At 59.7% G+C, this 15,349-nt stretch overlaps 1 protein-coding gene across 4 annotated transcripts in view; it reads left to right on the top strand.

Moving 5' to 3' along the window:
- Nucleotides 1-1,207: 1,207 nt before the first annotated feature.
- The window catches only part of GATAD2B (GATA zinc finger domain containing 2B), a 29,283-nt gene continuing 15,141 nt past the window's right edge, over nucleotides 1,208-15,349 (top strand). The window contains exon 1 of one of the 4 annotated variants that reach the window (XM_072027984.1): nucleotides 1,208-1,366. In XM_072027984.1, the coding sequence (XP_071884085.1) occupies nucleotides 1,320-1,366 (47 nt within the window). In that variant the 5' untranslated portion in view covers nucleotides 1,208-1,319. Of the gene's footprint in view, nucleotides 1,367-2,383; nucleotides 2,512-9,415; nucleotides 9,589-10,836; nucleotides 10,980-15,349 lie in introns of those variants that run through there. The other 3 variants (XM_038167911.2, XM_038167912.2, XM_072027983.1) reach the window with 3 other exon arrangements.

Below are 15,349 nucleotides of genomic sequence, written 5' to 3'. Positions count from 1 at the left end.
GGGCTGCCAGCCCTTCTCCGACCCCAAAATGTCCAACGGGGGGGGGGGGCTGCGTCCCGGCGTGTCACATCCCACACCCCGCTCGCTGCTGAGAGCTGCTCTCGGCTTCCTGCAACGTGGTGGCAATAACGAGAACCGGGGGGGGGGGAAAAAAAATCCCCATTTTTTTTTTTTTTACACCCGGCTGTATCCGGGGAGAGACTTTTTTTTTGTCTGCAAAAGGGGCTGAGGGGCACCGAACCTGCCGGGGCTGAGGCGCGGCGGCGAAATGTTTCTGCTGCTGTTTTTTTTTTTTTTTTTTTAAAAAAAAGGAAAAAAAAAAAAAAAAAAAAAGATTGGCTATAAATCTAATCCCGGCGTAAAGCTATCCACCTCTCGCTCGCCGAAAAATTCAACCTATCAGGCGGTGCCACATGCTGCTGCAGCCTCCCGGCGTTGGACCGGCCGCTGGAAGATGGAGCTGAAAGTTTTCTGGCGGCGCGCGGCTGCAATTTGAGGATCCCTTCGCTTCCCCCAGCCCGCGGCTCCTCGGGGGCTGCCGGCGAGCCCTGAATGAGCCCGGGGCTCGCGGGGCTGTGCCCGGGGCTCCGGGGTTTCCTCTGGCGGCCCCGTTGGTTTGTAGGTTTTTTTTTTTTGGCTCAGCACGTGGGCTTGAGGCGTTTCTCGCCGCTCCGGAGCTTGGTTTGCATCAGCTGGGTGCAACGCGGCGAGCAGTGGGGCAACGGCTCCTCGATCCTCCCCTCCTCTCTTAGGGGTAGGCTCGGGGCCGCTTTTTGGGGCTGGTTGGGGGAATTGAGGCGATTTGGCTCACCCAACAACCGGTGAAGGTTCTCGGGGGCAGGGGGCACCGGGCTGGGCCTTAGCAAATGGGTCGTTAAGGGAACAGAGCTAACGAAGGTGGGGTGCTGCCTCAGCCCCGCAGGTGATGGGCGACAGCGGGGAGCAGCCTCGGGGGCTTTTTTTGGGGTGTTTTTCAAGGAATTTTGCTTGGAAAGACAACAAGAAACAGTAAGAACAGCGGGGAGCTGCGCTGCTCAGCATCCCAGCGGGCCACCAAGGTGGGGAGCAGCTCCTTCGGCCTCGTCCTTACTGGTGGAGGTGGAGTTGGAGCGGGTCATTGAGGGGCATTACCCCACAGCTGGGGTTTTAAGTGTGTGCTGAGCCCCTCGGGGTCATGCTCAGCCCCTTGGGGTCGTGCTCAGCCCCTCGGTGACATCGAGGTTCCGGAACGTGGCCCCGGAGCTGCGGCGTCTCCCCGGACGCTGCCCCCAACACAGCGGTGCCCCTCGCCTGCTCCTCAGCCTCGCTCTGTGCAGGGAATGGGGAGGAGAAGAGCCCGGGTTTGGCCGCGAGCAGCACGCAGGAGGTGAGAGGTTTTGGGGCACGGAGCCGTCCCGATTTACCTTCAGGGCTGGGAGCTGACGGGGAGCGCGCTGAGCTCCTGGGTGCTCATGGTGCTGGGGCTGTGCGCGGCATAGCGGGGCTGGCAGCGCTGTTTTTCTGTTCCTTTCTGGACCTCGAGCTGAAAGGAAAACCCAAAATCTCGCTGGGCTCAAAGAGAGGGGCCTTGTCCTGCTTAACGGGGCGCAGCAAACGGCTCGGGGCTGGCAGAGGCTGATCCTCGTGCTCAGAGGATCCCTCGGCCCTGCTGTCTCCCATTCCCGTGCCAGAAATCTGAAGGAATGGCCTCGGGATCTCGTGTCCCTAGGAAAAAAGGAGCAGTTTGGGGCTGGATGCTCGTTTTTCCCTGCTGTGACCCACAGGACGGGGGCAGCGAGCTCTGTGCAGAGGCGCACGGCCAGCAGCTGCCTCTCCCAGCAGAGCTCGGCCCCGCACGCCGATAACGCTGCCCCGAGACCCGGGGGCTGCCTTGTTGTGGCTCCCGAGCCCCCTGCTTCTGTCCCGTGCTCTCAAATCGGAGCCAACGTTATCTCGGGCTGCTCTTCTCGGTGCTGTGAGGTTTGCAAGGTGCTTTTTAGTTTTTAGTTGATTTGCTGCACGCGGAGCCCTCGGGAAGCTCCCCCGTCCGTGGGAAAGGCGTGTGGGGGCTGCTGCTGGGCTCCCTCCCTCCCCGGCCTCCTTGGTTTTCCTGCAATTGGGGCACCTCGTTTCTAGCCGGGTTCACCTAGGAGATGGTGTTGAAAAAGGGGAGATAATGGTAAACTTCGGGTCCCGATTCGTTTGGCAACTGCAGTCCTTGGCCGCGGAACGTGATCGGGTTACTGGCGATAGCGGTATCCAGAATATGCCCGAAATCCTTCTGAAGACTCGCATCCGTGTTGGAATTCGAGTGCCACACAAATGTGAGGGTGTGAGGAGAGGAGCTTCCAAGCCTCCTCTCTAAAATTAGACCTAAGAACGGCGCAGAGGAGTCTATAAAGAGCCTTGGGGGCTTTTTTCCACGCAGCCTCGGCGCAGCGAGCGTCTCGCCTCGCTCCCGCGCCCGCTCTGCCCGGCCCCGTCCATTTTGTGCTGCTCCGGATCGAAGCCGTCCGGCGGCGGCGTCCCCAGGTAGGTGGTGCCAAGCTCCGCACACCGGGATGGCTTCACGGGCTTTTAGTGGGGCTTTTGGGTGCTGGTGGCTAGGTTTGAGCTTGTATTTTGGGGCCGAATGCTGAAATTGCCCCATCTGGGGGGCACGGTGCTAGGTGGGAGGCTGGCGAGCGCTGCGGCGGCGGCGCTGAGCCCTGCCTGGCTCCTCGAGGTGCCAGGGTGGCCAGGAGGGTCGTGAGAGGCAGAAAGGCTTTGAGACACCGCCAGGATTGTGCTGGCAGACGGAGGAATGAGGGGTCCAGGCGGCGCTGAGAGCGGCGGGGCCGGAGGCGAGGCGCGGTGGCATCAGGGTGCTCGGGGAGCCGCTGCCCTCGGCCGCGCGTTTCCTCGCGGCTCTGGGTTTGCGTGGCAGCAGTTGGCGTCCTCACAGCAGCTCTTTCTCCTGCGTGCGTTTTTGCTGCCTTTTCTTGAAAGGCAAACATCGCTGCTGCTGCTGCTGAATATGCAAATGCGCCGGGCCGTAGGTGGGGTGCCTGGCGCAGGCGCCGTGGGAGCCTCCCTCCTGCCTCCTGCCTCTCGGGCACCGGCGGCAGAAGAGCAGCGCCTGCAGCTGGGGGCAGGGGGGGGGCAGCTCCTCGTGGTCCTGCCCCGGGGCTGCCCCGTGCCTGTGACCCCGCGAGGGTGGTGGTGGCATCGCTGCTGGGCTCGGGCTCCCGGGGCAAGTTGTGAGGCTGGGGGTGAGCCCCCAGCGCCCGCAGCCCCTCGGTTTTGAGGGTTTTGCATCGGAGCCTGGGCTCAGGCCTCACCGTCAGCGGATCTGGGAAAACGAAGGCAGGAATCGCGTTTTTTTGGAAGCAGACCCGACCAGAACCCGGCTGCTGTCTCGGGAGAAGGCCCCGCTGCGTGCCGCTCATCTCCCCTCTCACGGACCGGCGGCGCGGGGCTCTGCCCACGCTTATCTCGGAGCAGGGCAGCTCGGGGCACAAAGACACAACACTGAAACGCTGCGCTCCAGCTGAAACTCTGCTTTGGGATCCCGATAGCATCTTTATCACCAGACCTGCACGGAGCCAAATATTTGCCAATTGGCGGCGGAAGGGAACAGAAGAAGCCCTCGGCACGCGCTGCCTCCGTGCGGTGCCTTCCCTGGCCTCCAAAATGGGGCTGCAGAGGAGAGGGGGCGGCTCTTCCTCGCCGGGCTCTTCCTCGCCGGGCTCTTCCTCGCCCCTCTTCTCCTCCCTGTTTCACCCAAGAACCTTCCAGTTGAGCCATGCAGCAGATGGGAGCGAGCTCCTTCAAGCTCTCGGCTCGGCGGCGAGGAGGGAGGACGTGTTCTCGCCGTGCTTCAAACGCCTCTTGTCTGAGCCTAAAGTTGACGCTTTTTCCCCCAAACTGTCGGGCCTGGTGGAGCGCTTCAGAGCTCGAGCCAGCTCCCGCTCCCCGTCCTCCTCCCGCTCGTTACCATCCTGCGTGCAGAGCCAACGTGAGATCTTGCTCCGCGCTCCCCTGCCATCGCGTCTCGGGTTCGGGAGACGTGAAGTGAGATGGATAACCTGAGATCCTCCCGCAGACGAGATCCTCGCTGCTGACAAGTTCTGGCTTTAACAGTTTGCGCGGCTCCTCTTTTTTTTTTTTTCTTCTCCCAGCCGCCTAACGCAGTTTGTACGAGAGGAAAGATAATTCACTCTAATGAATTATAAAACTTGTTTCACTGCAGTGGGTCTTCATTTCTCCTTTTGTCTGCAGCAGAGTCGCTGTTTGAGTAGAATAAAATTGACTTAGTCTCTGGAAAGACAAAAGAACTGAAACTCCGTGCTGCTGAGAGCAGTCGAGGCAGGGAGGAGACGGGACATCACCTCGAAGGCCCCGTACGTGCTGCCAATCGCAGCGTTTGGGGGGCTTTTATCATCCCGGCTTTTCATTTAAACGCTTTGCCACTGCCAAATGGATCTTCTCTACTTCTGCTTCGTGTTCTGGGGCTGTCGTTGGGAGCTGCACGCGGATATCCAGAAACAAACGGCGAAGGCTGACAGCGACGGACACCAGCGGTGCCTCCGTGCCTCACGTCCTGGCAATCCGGCGCTTTCGGCAGAGATCTCCAATATTTGGTGGGAGAGCCGCCTTCCCTTTCAGCAGCGGGACCTGCTGCTTAGCCAGAGGGGGGTTTCTGGGTCCAGGTGTTGAAGTTTTGGCTAAACGTGGATCCTTCTCCCTCTGTCCTGGCTGCGGGGCTGCTCCGTGGCTCCTGCTGCGCTTCCCAGGCTGGTGGCGGTGCAGGGCACAGCCAGGGGCACCCAAAACGCGCCTGAGCACGGCCTCGCTCACCTCTGTAAGCAGCAGGGAGACGAGGCTCTCTAGATCTCTGGTTTTAGAAAGGAACTTTTGAGTGAAAGGAAATCAATCCGACAGATGCAGACTTTTGGAGAGTTTCAAAATGGTTGCTTGGGACTGGTCCCTTGCTGCTGCACGCGGCCAAACCTAACGCACTTTCTCCTTCTATGAATCACTCCTCAACTTGCTCGTTATTAAAGTTCCCTGATTCTAATTTAATCTTGGAGACTCGACAGCTTTAAATACCTACCAGCGCAGTGTGATTCTGCTCTGGCCCTTCAGTGGCTTCTTGTGCTCCCTGCCACAGCTCCACCAAACCGGCGGCCGTGCGGCAGCGCTCGGGGTGGCCCCGGCTCGGTGGCAGCGCCGTGTGCCATGGGGACCCCTGTGCCCCCAGCCCTGCTTGTGGCTTTGGCAGAAGATGGGGCCCTGAACTCATTTCTGTGGCCCAACTGTTCCCAAATGTTCGTCTGTGTTCGGGCAGCGCGCTTCCATCGGGGTTGGGTAAATCGGAGCGAGTGGTTGGGTAAATTGGAGCAAGTGGCAATCAGGAAGCTGTTGTAAGACCCTGAGGGGGTCTTAGGGCCAGCCCCGAGGGGGGTTTTGGGGTCCTTCTGGGCACCACATGCCCAGGCCCTTGGAGGCTGGCAGCTGGTGGATGTGGTCGGATCCCCATGCGCTGTGGCGGGGATGGAAATGGGACCTGCGGGGTCCCACCGTGATGGAGACGTTATGGGGCAGCCCCTCTGTGTTGTCCTTGCTGCCACCAGGCTGCCGGAATTGCCATGGATGTGACAAGCCACAGGGCGAGGGGAGCTCGCCCCGGTGAGCTGGACAGCTCTGAGCAGGTCGGACTCGGTAAAGCCTTGGTTGCGTGGCGTTTCGGAGAGAATCGGTCATTTCAGAGGAGGCCGCCCCAAACCTGGGCTGGGAATTTGTGGTGCCATGCCGGTTGTGCCTAGCCCACAGAAAACAAAGTGACTCCGGGTTCTGAGGCTGTGCTCGCCCTCTTTTCCTGTTGAACATTGTTCTGCTCCCTGTAAGCTTGCTGGGAGCCTTGTTTCCACTTAACCAGTTCCTTCGCGTTGAGATTGGCAGGCTTTGAAGTTATCTTGAATGGCAATTTAGGTCTCTAAAAAAAAAAAAATAAATAAATCACTCCTTTCCCCATGTAATTGTGTTCCAGTTTCACCAAAACGTTTCTCAGGGTCCTCGGTGCGAGTCTGAAGCTGCATCGTGCTGGTGACGATCATCTGGTTGCTATTAGTTAATGAGAGGGAAGGAAAAACGGCCAAGGAACACGACGAGGAAGGGATTTGCTCCGGGGTCCCTCTGTTTTGGAAGGGAAGAGGCAGCCGGGGCGGCAGATTTACGACCTGGGGCGAGCGCAGGTGGGAAGCAAGCAGCGAGGGGGGGACGAGGCTGGGGGATTGCACCCCGTGCCCACTGCTGCAGGACATCCCGCAGGGCCTTTCCACGTCCCTGGCCACGACGCGGAGCAGCTCTGGCCTGGCAGCCTGCTGGAGCAGGGTTTTCCTTCCGAAAAGCCACGAGGGGAGGGCTGTGCCCAGATGCATCAGTTCCAGATGCCAGCAGCACCCGGGCACGGCTGCGTCCTGATCGCCCGGAGAGCCAGCGCGAGGAGCAGTCTGTTGGTGGCCCCGTCCCTAGTTTTGAGCCACTGACTCGATTCCTTCTTAATTCCCAGCCCCAACTTGTGGCTGTGGCAGGACTGAATTTAAAATTCACTCCGGTTGCTGTACCAGAAGCTTTTTCTCCTCCACCTCTGCTCCTGCCTCCTAAGCCAGGATCCTGGTGGCGTCCCCAGTGCTTCTGGGCTGCCACCAGCCCTCGCCCTGCCCCTCTGCGGGTGCAGTCCCCTGGAAGCTTTCATCCAGTCCCTGCCCAAGGCCGAGTCCCAGTAAATTAACTCCAGGTGACCGCATGCCACTTCTCCGCTCGGCCACCTCTCTCTTACCTCCCCGACGAGCTGCCTCGGAAAACGTCGAGGCTCGTCGCGCTGCGGCCCCCTGCCACCCCTCCTTTGTGGCCCTCCTGCAAGAATCACGGCGAAAGCGTAAATGAAGAGGAGCCGGCGACTTGTGGGCTAATCACCCGGCAGAGCCGGTGGGGAGCGGGCGAGATTTCTCAGCCGTGGATCACCTGCAGATAATGAATTGGGTTCGGAGCCGGAGCGGCACAAAAGCAGCTATTGTTAGCACTTTTGCAGATTTAGTCAAAGGCCTTTTCATGCTGGAAATAGAAGCACCCAGAGGATGGGTCCTTATGAAAGGACCCTAAAATTCAATTAAATGAATAGTGCAGTGATGTTGGACCCGTACCTTTCCCCATCCCGGCCGTAAAGATCTCTCAGAAGCCTCGCGGCCGCGCGATGAAGGACGGGGCGGGAGGAGGGATGCGAGGCGTCCCGGCCGCCCCTCGGCTGCGGGAAGCTGCTTGATCTCTGCCCCATCTCCTCGCGCCTTAAAACAGCGCTGAAAGGTCTGGAGGGAGGTGAGGAGCTTGGAAAAGGGCGAAGCGATGCTAAAAAATGGAAAAAAAGGGAAAAAAAATGAAAGAGCTGCGGGCAGAGAGAGCCACCGAAGGATCTTGGTGCTGCCCTGCGCTCGGCCCGCGTGCTTCGAGCGAGCACCACCCGAAAAATAAATCTTAGGGGGGCCCCGACAACCACCTCATTAGTTTATAAATCTCTGGTAACTACCATGTAATTAAAGCCTAATTAGTTATTTCCCCCTTTGTAAACGAAATTGTTCCATTTTATCTAATAAAGGCGAGCTCAGATAGCACCGGCGCTGAGCGTGGCGTGGAAGCTCTGCTTTAATTACCAGCTCTGGGTTGACGACGCAGCCGATAGTGGCTGGGTATCGCGGGTGACACGGTGATTTGTGCGCTCTGTCATGGGTTTATTTTTAGGGGATGATTTGATCGTGCTTCCCGCGTGGAAAAGCAGCGCAACCCGGGCGCGCTGGCTTGACAAAGATGTCACCCGTGCGGCGGTCACTTCTGCCTGCTCCACGATGCCACGAGGTGCGCTGCTAATGCTAATTACACGCAGGAAGTCTCTTCAAATTTACTCGGTGCTCTCGTTAACCTTTGATTAGCGCCGTTCTGCAATCTGCAGCCCAAAATGGAGGGGCCCGTTCAGGAGCTGTTTCAGCCCCTCGGGAACGCGCGCGGTCCTCGGCGGGTCCCTGCCCCGTGCCCTGTAACGAGGTGGGCGCTTAAAAATCTGCCCCAGAGCTGCTTTTAGACAATTTCTGGACCCGTCCAAGTAGATTTTTGCGCTCGGTGAGCCTCGGGGGCCTGGCTCTGCCTCACGTTCACGCCAGGCTCTTCATCTCTCTCGCTCTCCATTCTGGTTTGTGGGGCCACGGCTTCTGTTCCTGCTGTCGGTGTGCAGGAGTGTGCCGGGTCTGGATTCTCAGCTCGAAACCTCGTCGGGCGTTGTACTGCCTTCCTCCGTGCCCTCGAGCGAGCCGTGGTGGTGGCGATATCCCCACAGTTGCTCCCTGTCCCCATGCTCGTCCTTCGCTGCCTGCGCTCGTGCCTCCGAATTTGATGAAGCCGTGCCCCATCCTCTGCCCATCCCTGGTGCCGTCTGCCTCCTTCCCGGCGTTTTTTAGTCTCTGGTCGTTGTTGGCCTCGTTGTTGGCTCCTCCTTTTCCTAGAGCCATGGGGTGTGGAGCCGAGCCCCCATGGCATAGCCTTGGGGGGCTCCATAAACCCATGGGGGCGAGACCCTGTGCGGGGACGTGGGGATTGCGAGATGGCACGGGTGACGGATGGCATCTTTGGGGTGGTTTTGGCATCGCAGGTGGGGCACGGAGAGGATTGGGGATGGCGAGGACCGGGCACGTGCTGTGGGGGTCTCGCACCCATCGGGGGGCGCGGGGAGCACCCGAACTTGCCAGGTGGAACCACGACCTGGCGGCCTCGAGTCCCCTGGGCCTTGAACCCCTGGGCCTCGAGTCCTTTTGGCCTCCAACCCCCGTGGCCTCGAGCCCCCCGGGCCTCACCGCCCCGAGGGCTGGAGCGGCCGCGTCCCCGGGTGCCCCCGAGCTCCCCGGAGAGGGGCACCGGGCGCGAGGGCCCCGGGGGAGCGGTGGCGGGCGCGAAGCGGTTAAAATCGTGGCGGAGGAGAAGGAGGAGAAGGAGGAGAGGAGGAGAAGGAGGAGAGGAGGAGAGGAGCTCTCATGAATGAAGACAAAGTTGGGCCGGGAGCCAGGGGCTGCTGGCGGCCGGGGAGGGGGCGGGAGGGGAGGAGGAGGAGGGGGGGGGGGGCGCAGCCAACTGACTTTTATACCGCAAACGACTTTAAAAAAAAAAAAAAAAAAAATTAAGAGATAATTCCATGTCCTGAGGTTACAAACCGGCTGCAACTGGTTTTTTATTTTTTTTTTCTTTCTTTTTTTTTTTTTTTTTTCCTTTTTCCCTGCCCCGCGAGGCATGATGGGTAAAAGTAAGCATCCCCCTTTTCTTTTGTTTAATATAACAGTACGGCGCATGATTGGCAGGGAAGTGCCCGTTTTGAGACAGGGTTTCTGCAGGTCCCTGGAGGGGGATGGCACGCGGGGCCGCCCATGCTCTTCGGAGAGGGCTCCTCGGCAAAAAAAAGCTGCCTCTTCCTCTCCCTCCCCCTTCCCACCCTGCCTTCCCCGCTCGCTGGCTCGCTTTTCCCCCCTTCTTTCCTCCCTGTCTCTAATTTTCTTGACAACTAGAGGAGGCAGCAGGAATATTGTACCTGTAAGTATTCTTTAGACTGTCCTTTTTTTTTAATTTTTTTTTTTTTTTGAACAGACAAAAGGCTCTTTATGGATTATCAGATCTGTTTTTTTTTTTTGTCCTTTTTTTTAAAAAAAAACCAAAAAACCAAAAACGTGAGTTTGGCAGCTGGATGCGATGCCTTTACGGAATATTTTCAGGAGAAAACTGGCACTGTTGCTTGGATTCGCGGTTGGAGCCGGTCCCTTCCCTTTTTGCCCCCCACCCCAAAAAAAAAAAACCCAAAAAATCCCACCTCTCCCCAGGCTCCTTCCTCCCCGCGCCGCTCTTCGGCTGCAGCGCCCCAAACCCTGCCCTCCTCCCGCCGCGGGGCACGGCTCCTTGGGGGGCTTTAAAAGGGAGCCCTGGCGCTATTTGAGCTCTCCAATAAATAAATAAATTCCAAAAAAAAAAAAAAAGAAAAGAAAAAAGAAAAAAGGGGGATTCCTTTTGTCTGCGGCGCGTCCCCCCCTGCCTGACGGGCGCCGTGGCCCCTCGCCAGCCCCGGCCCCGCGGCCGCCCCGCGCACAAAGGCGGCCCCGGTGGTGGCAGTCGAGGAAGTCCCGGGCCATGCCCGTTATATAAGGCCCGGCAGCCTGCGTCATCCCCGCCGAGCTGCTCGGCCTGCCCGGGGGGAGGAGAGGCGCAGCGCAGCGCTCCCCGAGCCCCTCGTCCCCCCCCCACCTCGCTCCGAGCCCTGAGGAGGACGGCGGTGGCCTGGGGTGGGGGGCGCCCAGCCCCGATTCCCCCTGAGCCTTTTAATTCCGTCTCATTTTTGGCAACGCTTTAGGAGAAGGGGGGGGGGTGAAAAGCAGCTTTTTATTTTATTTTTCTTTTTCTCCTCCCTCCCCCCCCCCCTTTCCATGTGCCACAACCTGGAAATGTTTTTGTGGGGCACTGCTTGGATGGCAGCGGCCTCGCTTCCCCGAGGGCTTCCCGGCACGGAGCTCGCTCCTAAACCAACTTGGCTACACCCCAAAACTTGGGGAGGGCGGGGGGCAGCGTGGGGAGCCCCCCGCGCCTTCCCCTCTGCCCCCACGGCTTCCAAATCCCGCTGCCCTTCGCTCGCTGCTGGCTCGGTGAGCGCAGGCATCGCCGCGCCGCCTCCTGCTCGCTTTTGGGGCTCGGTTTTCTCCTCGCAGCCCCCCCGGGTCCGGCAGGGGAAGGGAATTGGGCAGGAGCGGAGCCCCCGGAGCCGCGCCGTGGTCTCGCTGCGAGCGCTGGAGGCGGCTCCGGTCCCGAGATGCCGAGAGCGGGGTAGGGAGGGAAGCGGCGGAACTGTTTAACGAGTTTGCGCCGAGCTGCCTGGAAGAATTTATGGTCTGCTGCAACCGAGAGACAGCTCCCCGGTCCTGTGGAGAGCGAGCCCTACGGTTTGTCTGCCGGAATGTTTTCTTTGTCTTTTTTTTTTTATTATTATTATTATTATAATTTCGCTCTCGTGCATCCGAGTAGCAGCGGAGGAGCCTGGCTTAACCCCCCGATTTATGAATGACTTTTACACACGGTGAATTTTTAAAGAATCTGTCAGCTCTTTTCTCTTTGTTCAGGGGGCATTTCGGATCGTGTGTTTCTTTAAAGACTCGTGCATGCTCTGTTCTTGATAAAATCTTCGTGATAGGCCTACATATTTTCTTTCTTACCTGCATGAAATTCCTCCACACAGCTGTAGCGTAGGATTTCTCCCCGCAGCTTGCACAATAACCCGAGCTGAGCGTAGTATTTCTTGACAACTTGCAATCTGCAGCATCAGGATTCAAAGAGCAGCACGTTTTTTTTATTTGATAGCGTTTTTTTTGTGTGTGTGTTTTTTCTTTTTCGTTTTTTTTTTTTTTTTTTAATCCGTCTTCTTGCAGATCTCTCCTCAGCCTGCCTCGCCGTTAAGTCATAATTACCTTTTTAGGTTATTACCCTTTTTATAGTATTGTATGGAAATGCTCGTCTTGGGAGCCAGCCATTTTGTGTGTGCTGTGTGGAAATGCATTTTACGACATCGATGTTGGTTTGTGCTCAGCCTAGATGGAAGTTAAGACGCCGCTCGCGTTGCGTAGGGCAGGCTCTCGTGAGCCCCCAGGCAGACGGTTTCCTCCCCACGCGGGGCCGGTTCTTCACCCCAGCGGGTCGGGGGCGAGCGGCCGAACCGCGCCAAATCCTTTCCATGTGGGCTCGTGCTGTTGGCGAGCCCGCGGCGGCGCTGGCGGAGTCCAGATGCGCCCAAGTGGATTGTGAGCGGCGAGAGCGCAGCGCGCGCAGGTGAGCCGGACCCTCACTTCCTCGGCGTGCCCAAATCCCCCTCCTGCTGCAGGGAGCCCTCGGGGACCGGCCGAGGATTCGGCAGCTTTCACTCCGTCGGCTCCACCAGGTACCGGGACGGTGGCGACACTTTTGGCACGAGGAGCGTCGCGGTGCCGGGGTCGAACGCCGGCTTCCAAAAGCCCCGCGGGTGCCGGGTGCTGCTGTGGGTGCGCGCCCTGTGGTGCCAGCGCGGTGTTGTCCTCTCCGTGCGGGTCCCGGCGCTGCCCCAAACCCTCCCCGTTCCCACCGTGCTCGTCCCGGTAACCCAACGCGTTCGCTTTGTTGGACTGAAGTGGCTCCAAACGTTTCTGCATCGTGTTTGAAGCGTCTGCTCTCCCCTGGGTTTTATTTATTGGGACTTCTCAGCGCGGGCACACATCGCATCTGCAGGTCCTCGTCCTGGAGGGGTTGCGTCCGTTTGGCTCCGTGGTGCCCGCTGGGGGCAAAACCTCGTGTGAAATCAGGGCTGAGGCTGGAAACAGCACCGGGGCGTTGAGTTTTGGCCAAGCCTGGTGCTCGATGGCAGGAGGGAGCCAGCCTGCGGCACCGTGAGGCTTCCCTGGGGCAGCACGGGAGGGGAAAGTTCTGCGTTCAGATGCTCTGGCCTCATTCACTGCTGTGCCTGTCGGGGACCGAGGGGCTGGGGGGCTTCGTGCTGGTGCTGGTGGCTGGAAGCTGCTCTCAGCCGCTCGGGAAGCGCTCTGCCTTGCTGGGCCTGCTGGGCATCCCGCAGCCAGGGGTTTGGGTGCTGTTCCTGTTCTTTCTCCCCTTTTGGGCTGGGGATACGAGCTGGGTGGCACGGTGCCGTGCTCTGCGCGCCCCGCTGGGCTTGTGCTGCGCTCAGCAGGAGCAGGAAAGCAGCAGCCCCCCAGGGTGTCCTGCTCGGGGTGCTCGGGGTGCTCCCAGCCTCCTGCTGCGGGGCTCGGCGGCCTCGCTCCCGGCACAGGCAGGCGGCCTCCGCTGCTGCTGCTCGGCGTTCAGATCGCCCGCGCGAAGGGCTGCGCTGAGCTGTCCCTCACCTCGGCACTGCCAGCTTCCTTCTAATCAATTCCTCCTCCTGTTCTCCCAGGGCTGGAGCTCGGTGACCCGCTTGTCACAGAGAGGCTTTTCTCTCCTGTACGTGCTCCCATCGCTGCGTGCGCTCCATCCACGTGCGCACCCTCGCTGCCATGACATTTTTGGTGCCTGCTGTGCCTGAGCATCGCACGGGGACGGCCGGCGGGTCGGTCCCAGGGTGCTGCCAGCAGCCTGCGATTCCTGCTGGCTTTCTGTCCGAGCCCCACCTGTAGATAAATCCACGCAGAGCCCCTTCCTTGCCGCTGCTTTTGTGCTCCCTGCGAGCACCGAGCGACCCCGCGTGCTTCCAGGAGCCGCTGAGGGAGCGTTGCACCCCGAAGCAGGCTCGGACCAAAAGGTTTGGTGCTGCACCCTCGGTGCGAGCAGCACTGCCCGGAGCTGCCCCGTTAATCCTGCCCGTTCCTGCTGCTTCTAGAGGTGCTGAAGGAAGCAGATCTCACCGTGAGCTCCCCACACGGAGCATTGCGCTCTGCTCTGTGATGCTTCTTGCGCTCGCGGTGCCTGGGCCTCGCCGTTCTCCTTCGCAGAAGATGGGCGGCTTCAGTAGGAGCAGTGCGAGGGCCAGCTCCGGGTTCTGCTTTTAGTCTTTTTATTCTCTTTTTGTGCTCTTGGTTCGTGCCTCGGTGCAGGAAGCTCCGGCTCTGCCCGCGGTGCTCCCCGTGCTGCCGGGAGAGGTGGAAGCGGCCAGGTGGGAGCTTGTGTGGCTGTGCCCACGGGGAAGTTTTTCCGGGGAAGTTTTTCCCTGTAAGAAATGTCAGCAGAGGTTTGTTGCAGAGTCCATCTTGCCTCGGATGCCCGTGGCAGCAGCCAGCACAAACAGCCCGGCAGGAAGGCCCGGGGAGGGCTGCCAGGAGAGCCTGGGAGCACCCTGCCCCACGCCGCAGCGCTCGCTCGGAGGCGGCTCGGAGATTCCTCGTGGCAGAGCTGGAAAAGAGGGAAAGAGGAAACTTTCTGCTGTGCCCAGCCTGGGGATGGAGCAGCGCAGCGCGTCCCGGCCCGGCTGAGCCAGGCTGGGGGAGGTCGGGGAGCTCAGGACCAGGAGCTGGAGGCTCCACCAGTGGTGCCCGTGCTGCTGGGGGGCTCCCAGATGTCGTGGCCTCGGCTTCGGGCATCTCTTGGGCTCCTGCAGGGAAGGAGAAGTGCAGGTGGCACCTCCCGGCCGGGATCGTGTGCGGAGGCCAAGTCTGGAGGCTTTCTGCCTCCTGCAGCCTCCCTCTGTGCTCGGCGAGGAGCAGGCTGGTGGAGGAGCACCCAGGGGTGGGCTGACAAAGCCAAGGGACCTGGGAGGATGACAAGGAGAGGGCTGCGATCTCCCGCAGCTGCCCCCAGTAAAATCAGGTTGAATCCGACTTTTTCTGATGCTGCCAAATCTGCGTAGTTCTGCCTCATTTTCCCCAGGTGATCGGGATGATCGCTGTCTGGGCAGGCTGTGGTTAGAAGTGGCTCTATCTCGTTCCTCGACATACTCGCTTCTCCGGTATGCCATTAATTTTTTCAGCTGCACTCGCTCGTTCCAGCTTCTAAAATAGCGCCGCGTTGTATTTTTACACGGTGTGTGCACTTGTGGGTGCTCTATCAAATGTAAATGGAAAGCTGGGCCGCTGCTTTGTTTGTCTGGGAATGGAAAACCTGTCTTTCTAGCACCAGAGCAGCGAAACCGCCTCAAGCCAGAGGCACGCAGCGAGCAGCACACGATGCCGAAGCAGCTCACGCCTGGCGTGCCCCTGGCTGCGCCGAACTTCGGCTGAATGACCCCGGCATCTGCGGGCTGCCTGCTGGCCTCTGCGCCGCGCCGGGGTGCGCTCAGAGCATCCCTGCCCCTTCGCCTGGACAGCGGGAAGCTGCGCCGCGCCTCGGCACCGAACCGCTGCGGGGAGCGGGGCAGGAGCAGGAGCAGGGCATCGAGGAGCAGGGTAGGAGCAGGGCATCATCCTGCCTTCGCTTCTGGCCTCTTTCTCCTCCTCCTCATCCTCGTGGCTGCTGAGCCTTGGGCCCAAACCGGCACCGGCTGCGTGAGGCAGCCAGTAGCTTGCTCACCTACGGAGGTGCAATTGGAGATAATTACAGCCTGCACCGAGTCAGAAACAAAACAAGTTTTATGGCTCTTTTGTTTCCCCTTAGGGGATTTTGCCACCATTTGAGAATTTTGTTTCTTTTTTTTTCTTTTTTTTTTTTTTTTTTTTTTTTGTTCTCTCGGTTAAATAAAGTTCCTTTAGGGAAGTGAAATGGGGGAGCCTGCTCGCCGGGCTGCGCGAGATCTCGGCGGCGTGGGCGGCAGGAGGCGAGGCCGAGCCACCTGCAGCCCGGCCCCGGTGGGGGCGATGCCCCCTGCTCTCCGCCTGCCCCTTCGGGTGCTGGTCCCGGTCCCGTG

Source organism: Anas platyrhynchos, chromosome 26 (genome assembly GCF_047663525.1).
Source record: "Anas platyrhynchos isolate ZD024472 breed Pekin duck chromosome 26, IASCAAS_PekinDuck_T2T, whole genome shotgun sequence".
In the NCBI taxonomy this organism is placed as follows: domain Eukaryota; kingdom Metazoa; phylum Chordata; class Aves; order Anseriformes; family Anatidae; genus Anas; species Anas platyrhynchos.
This window is presented reverse-complemented; position numbering and strand designations above follow the sequence as displayed.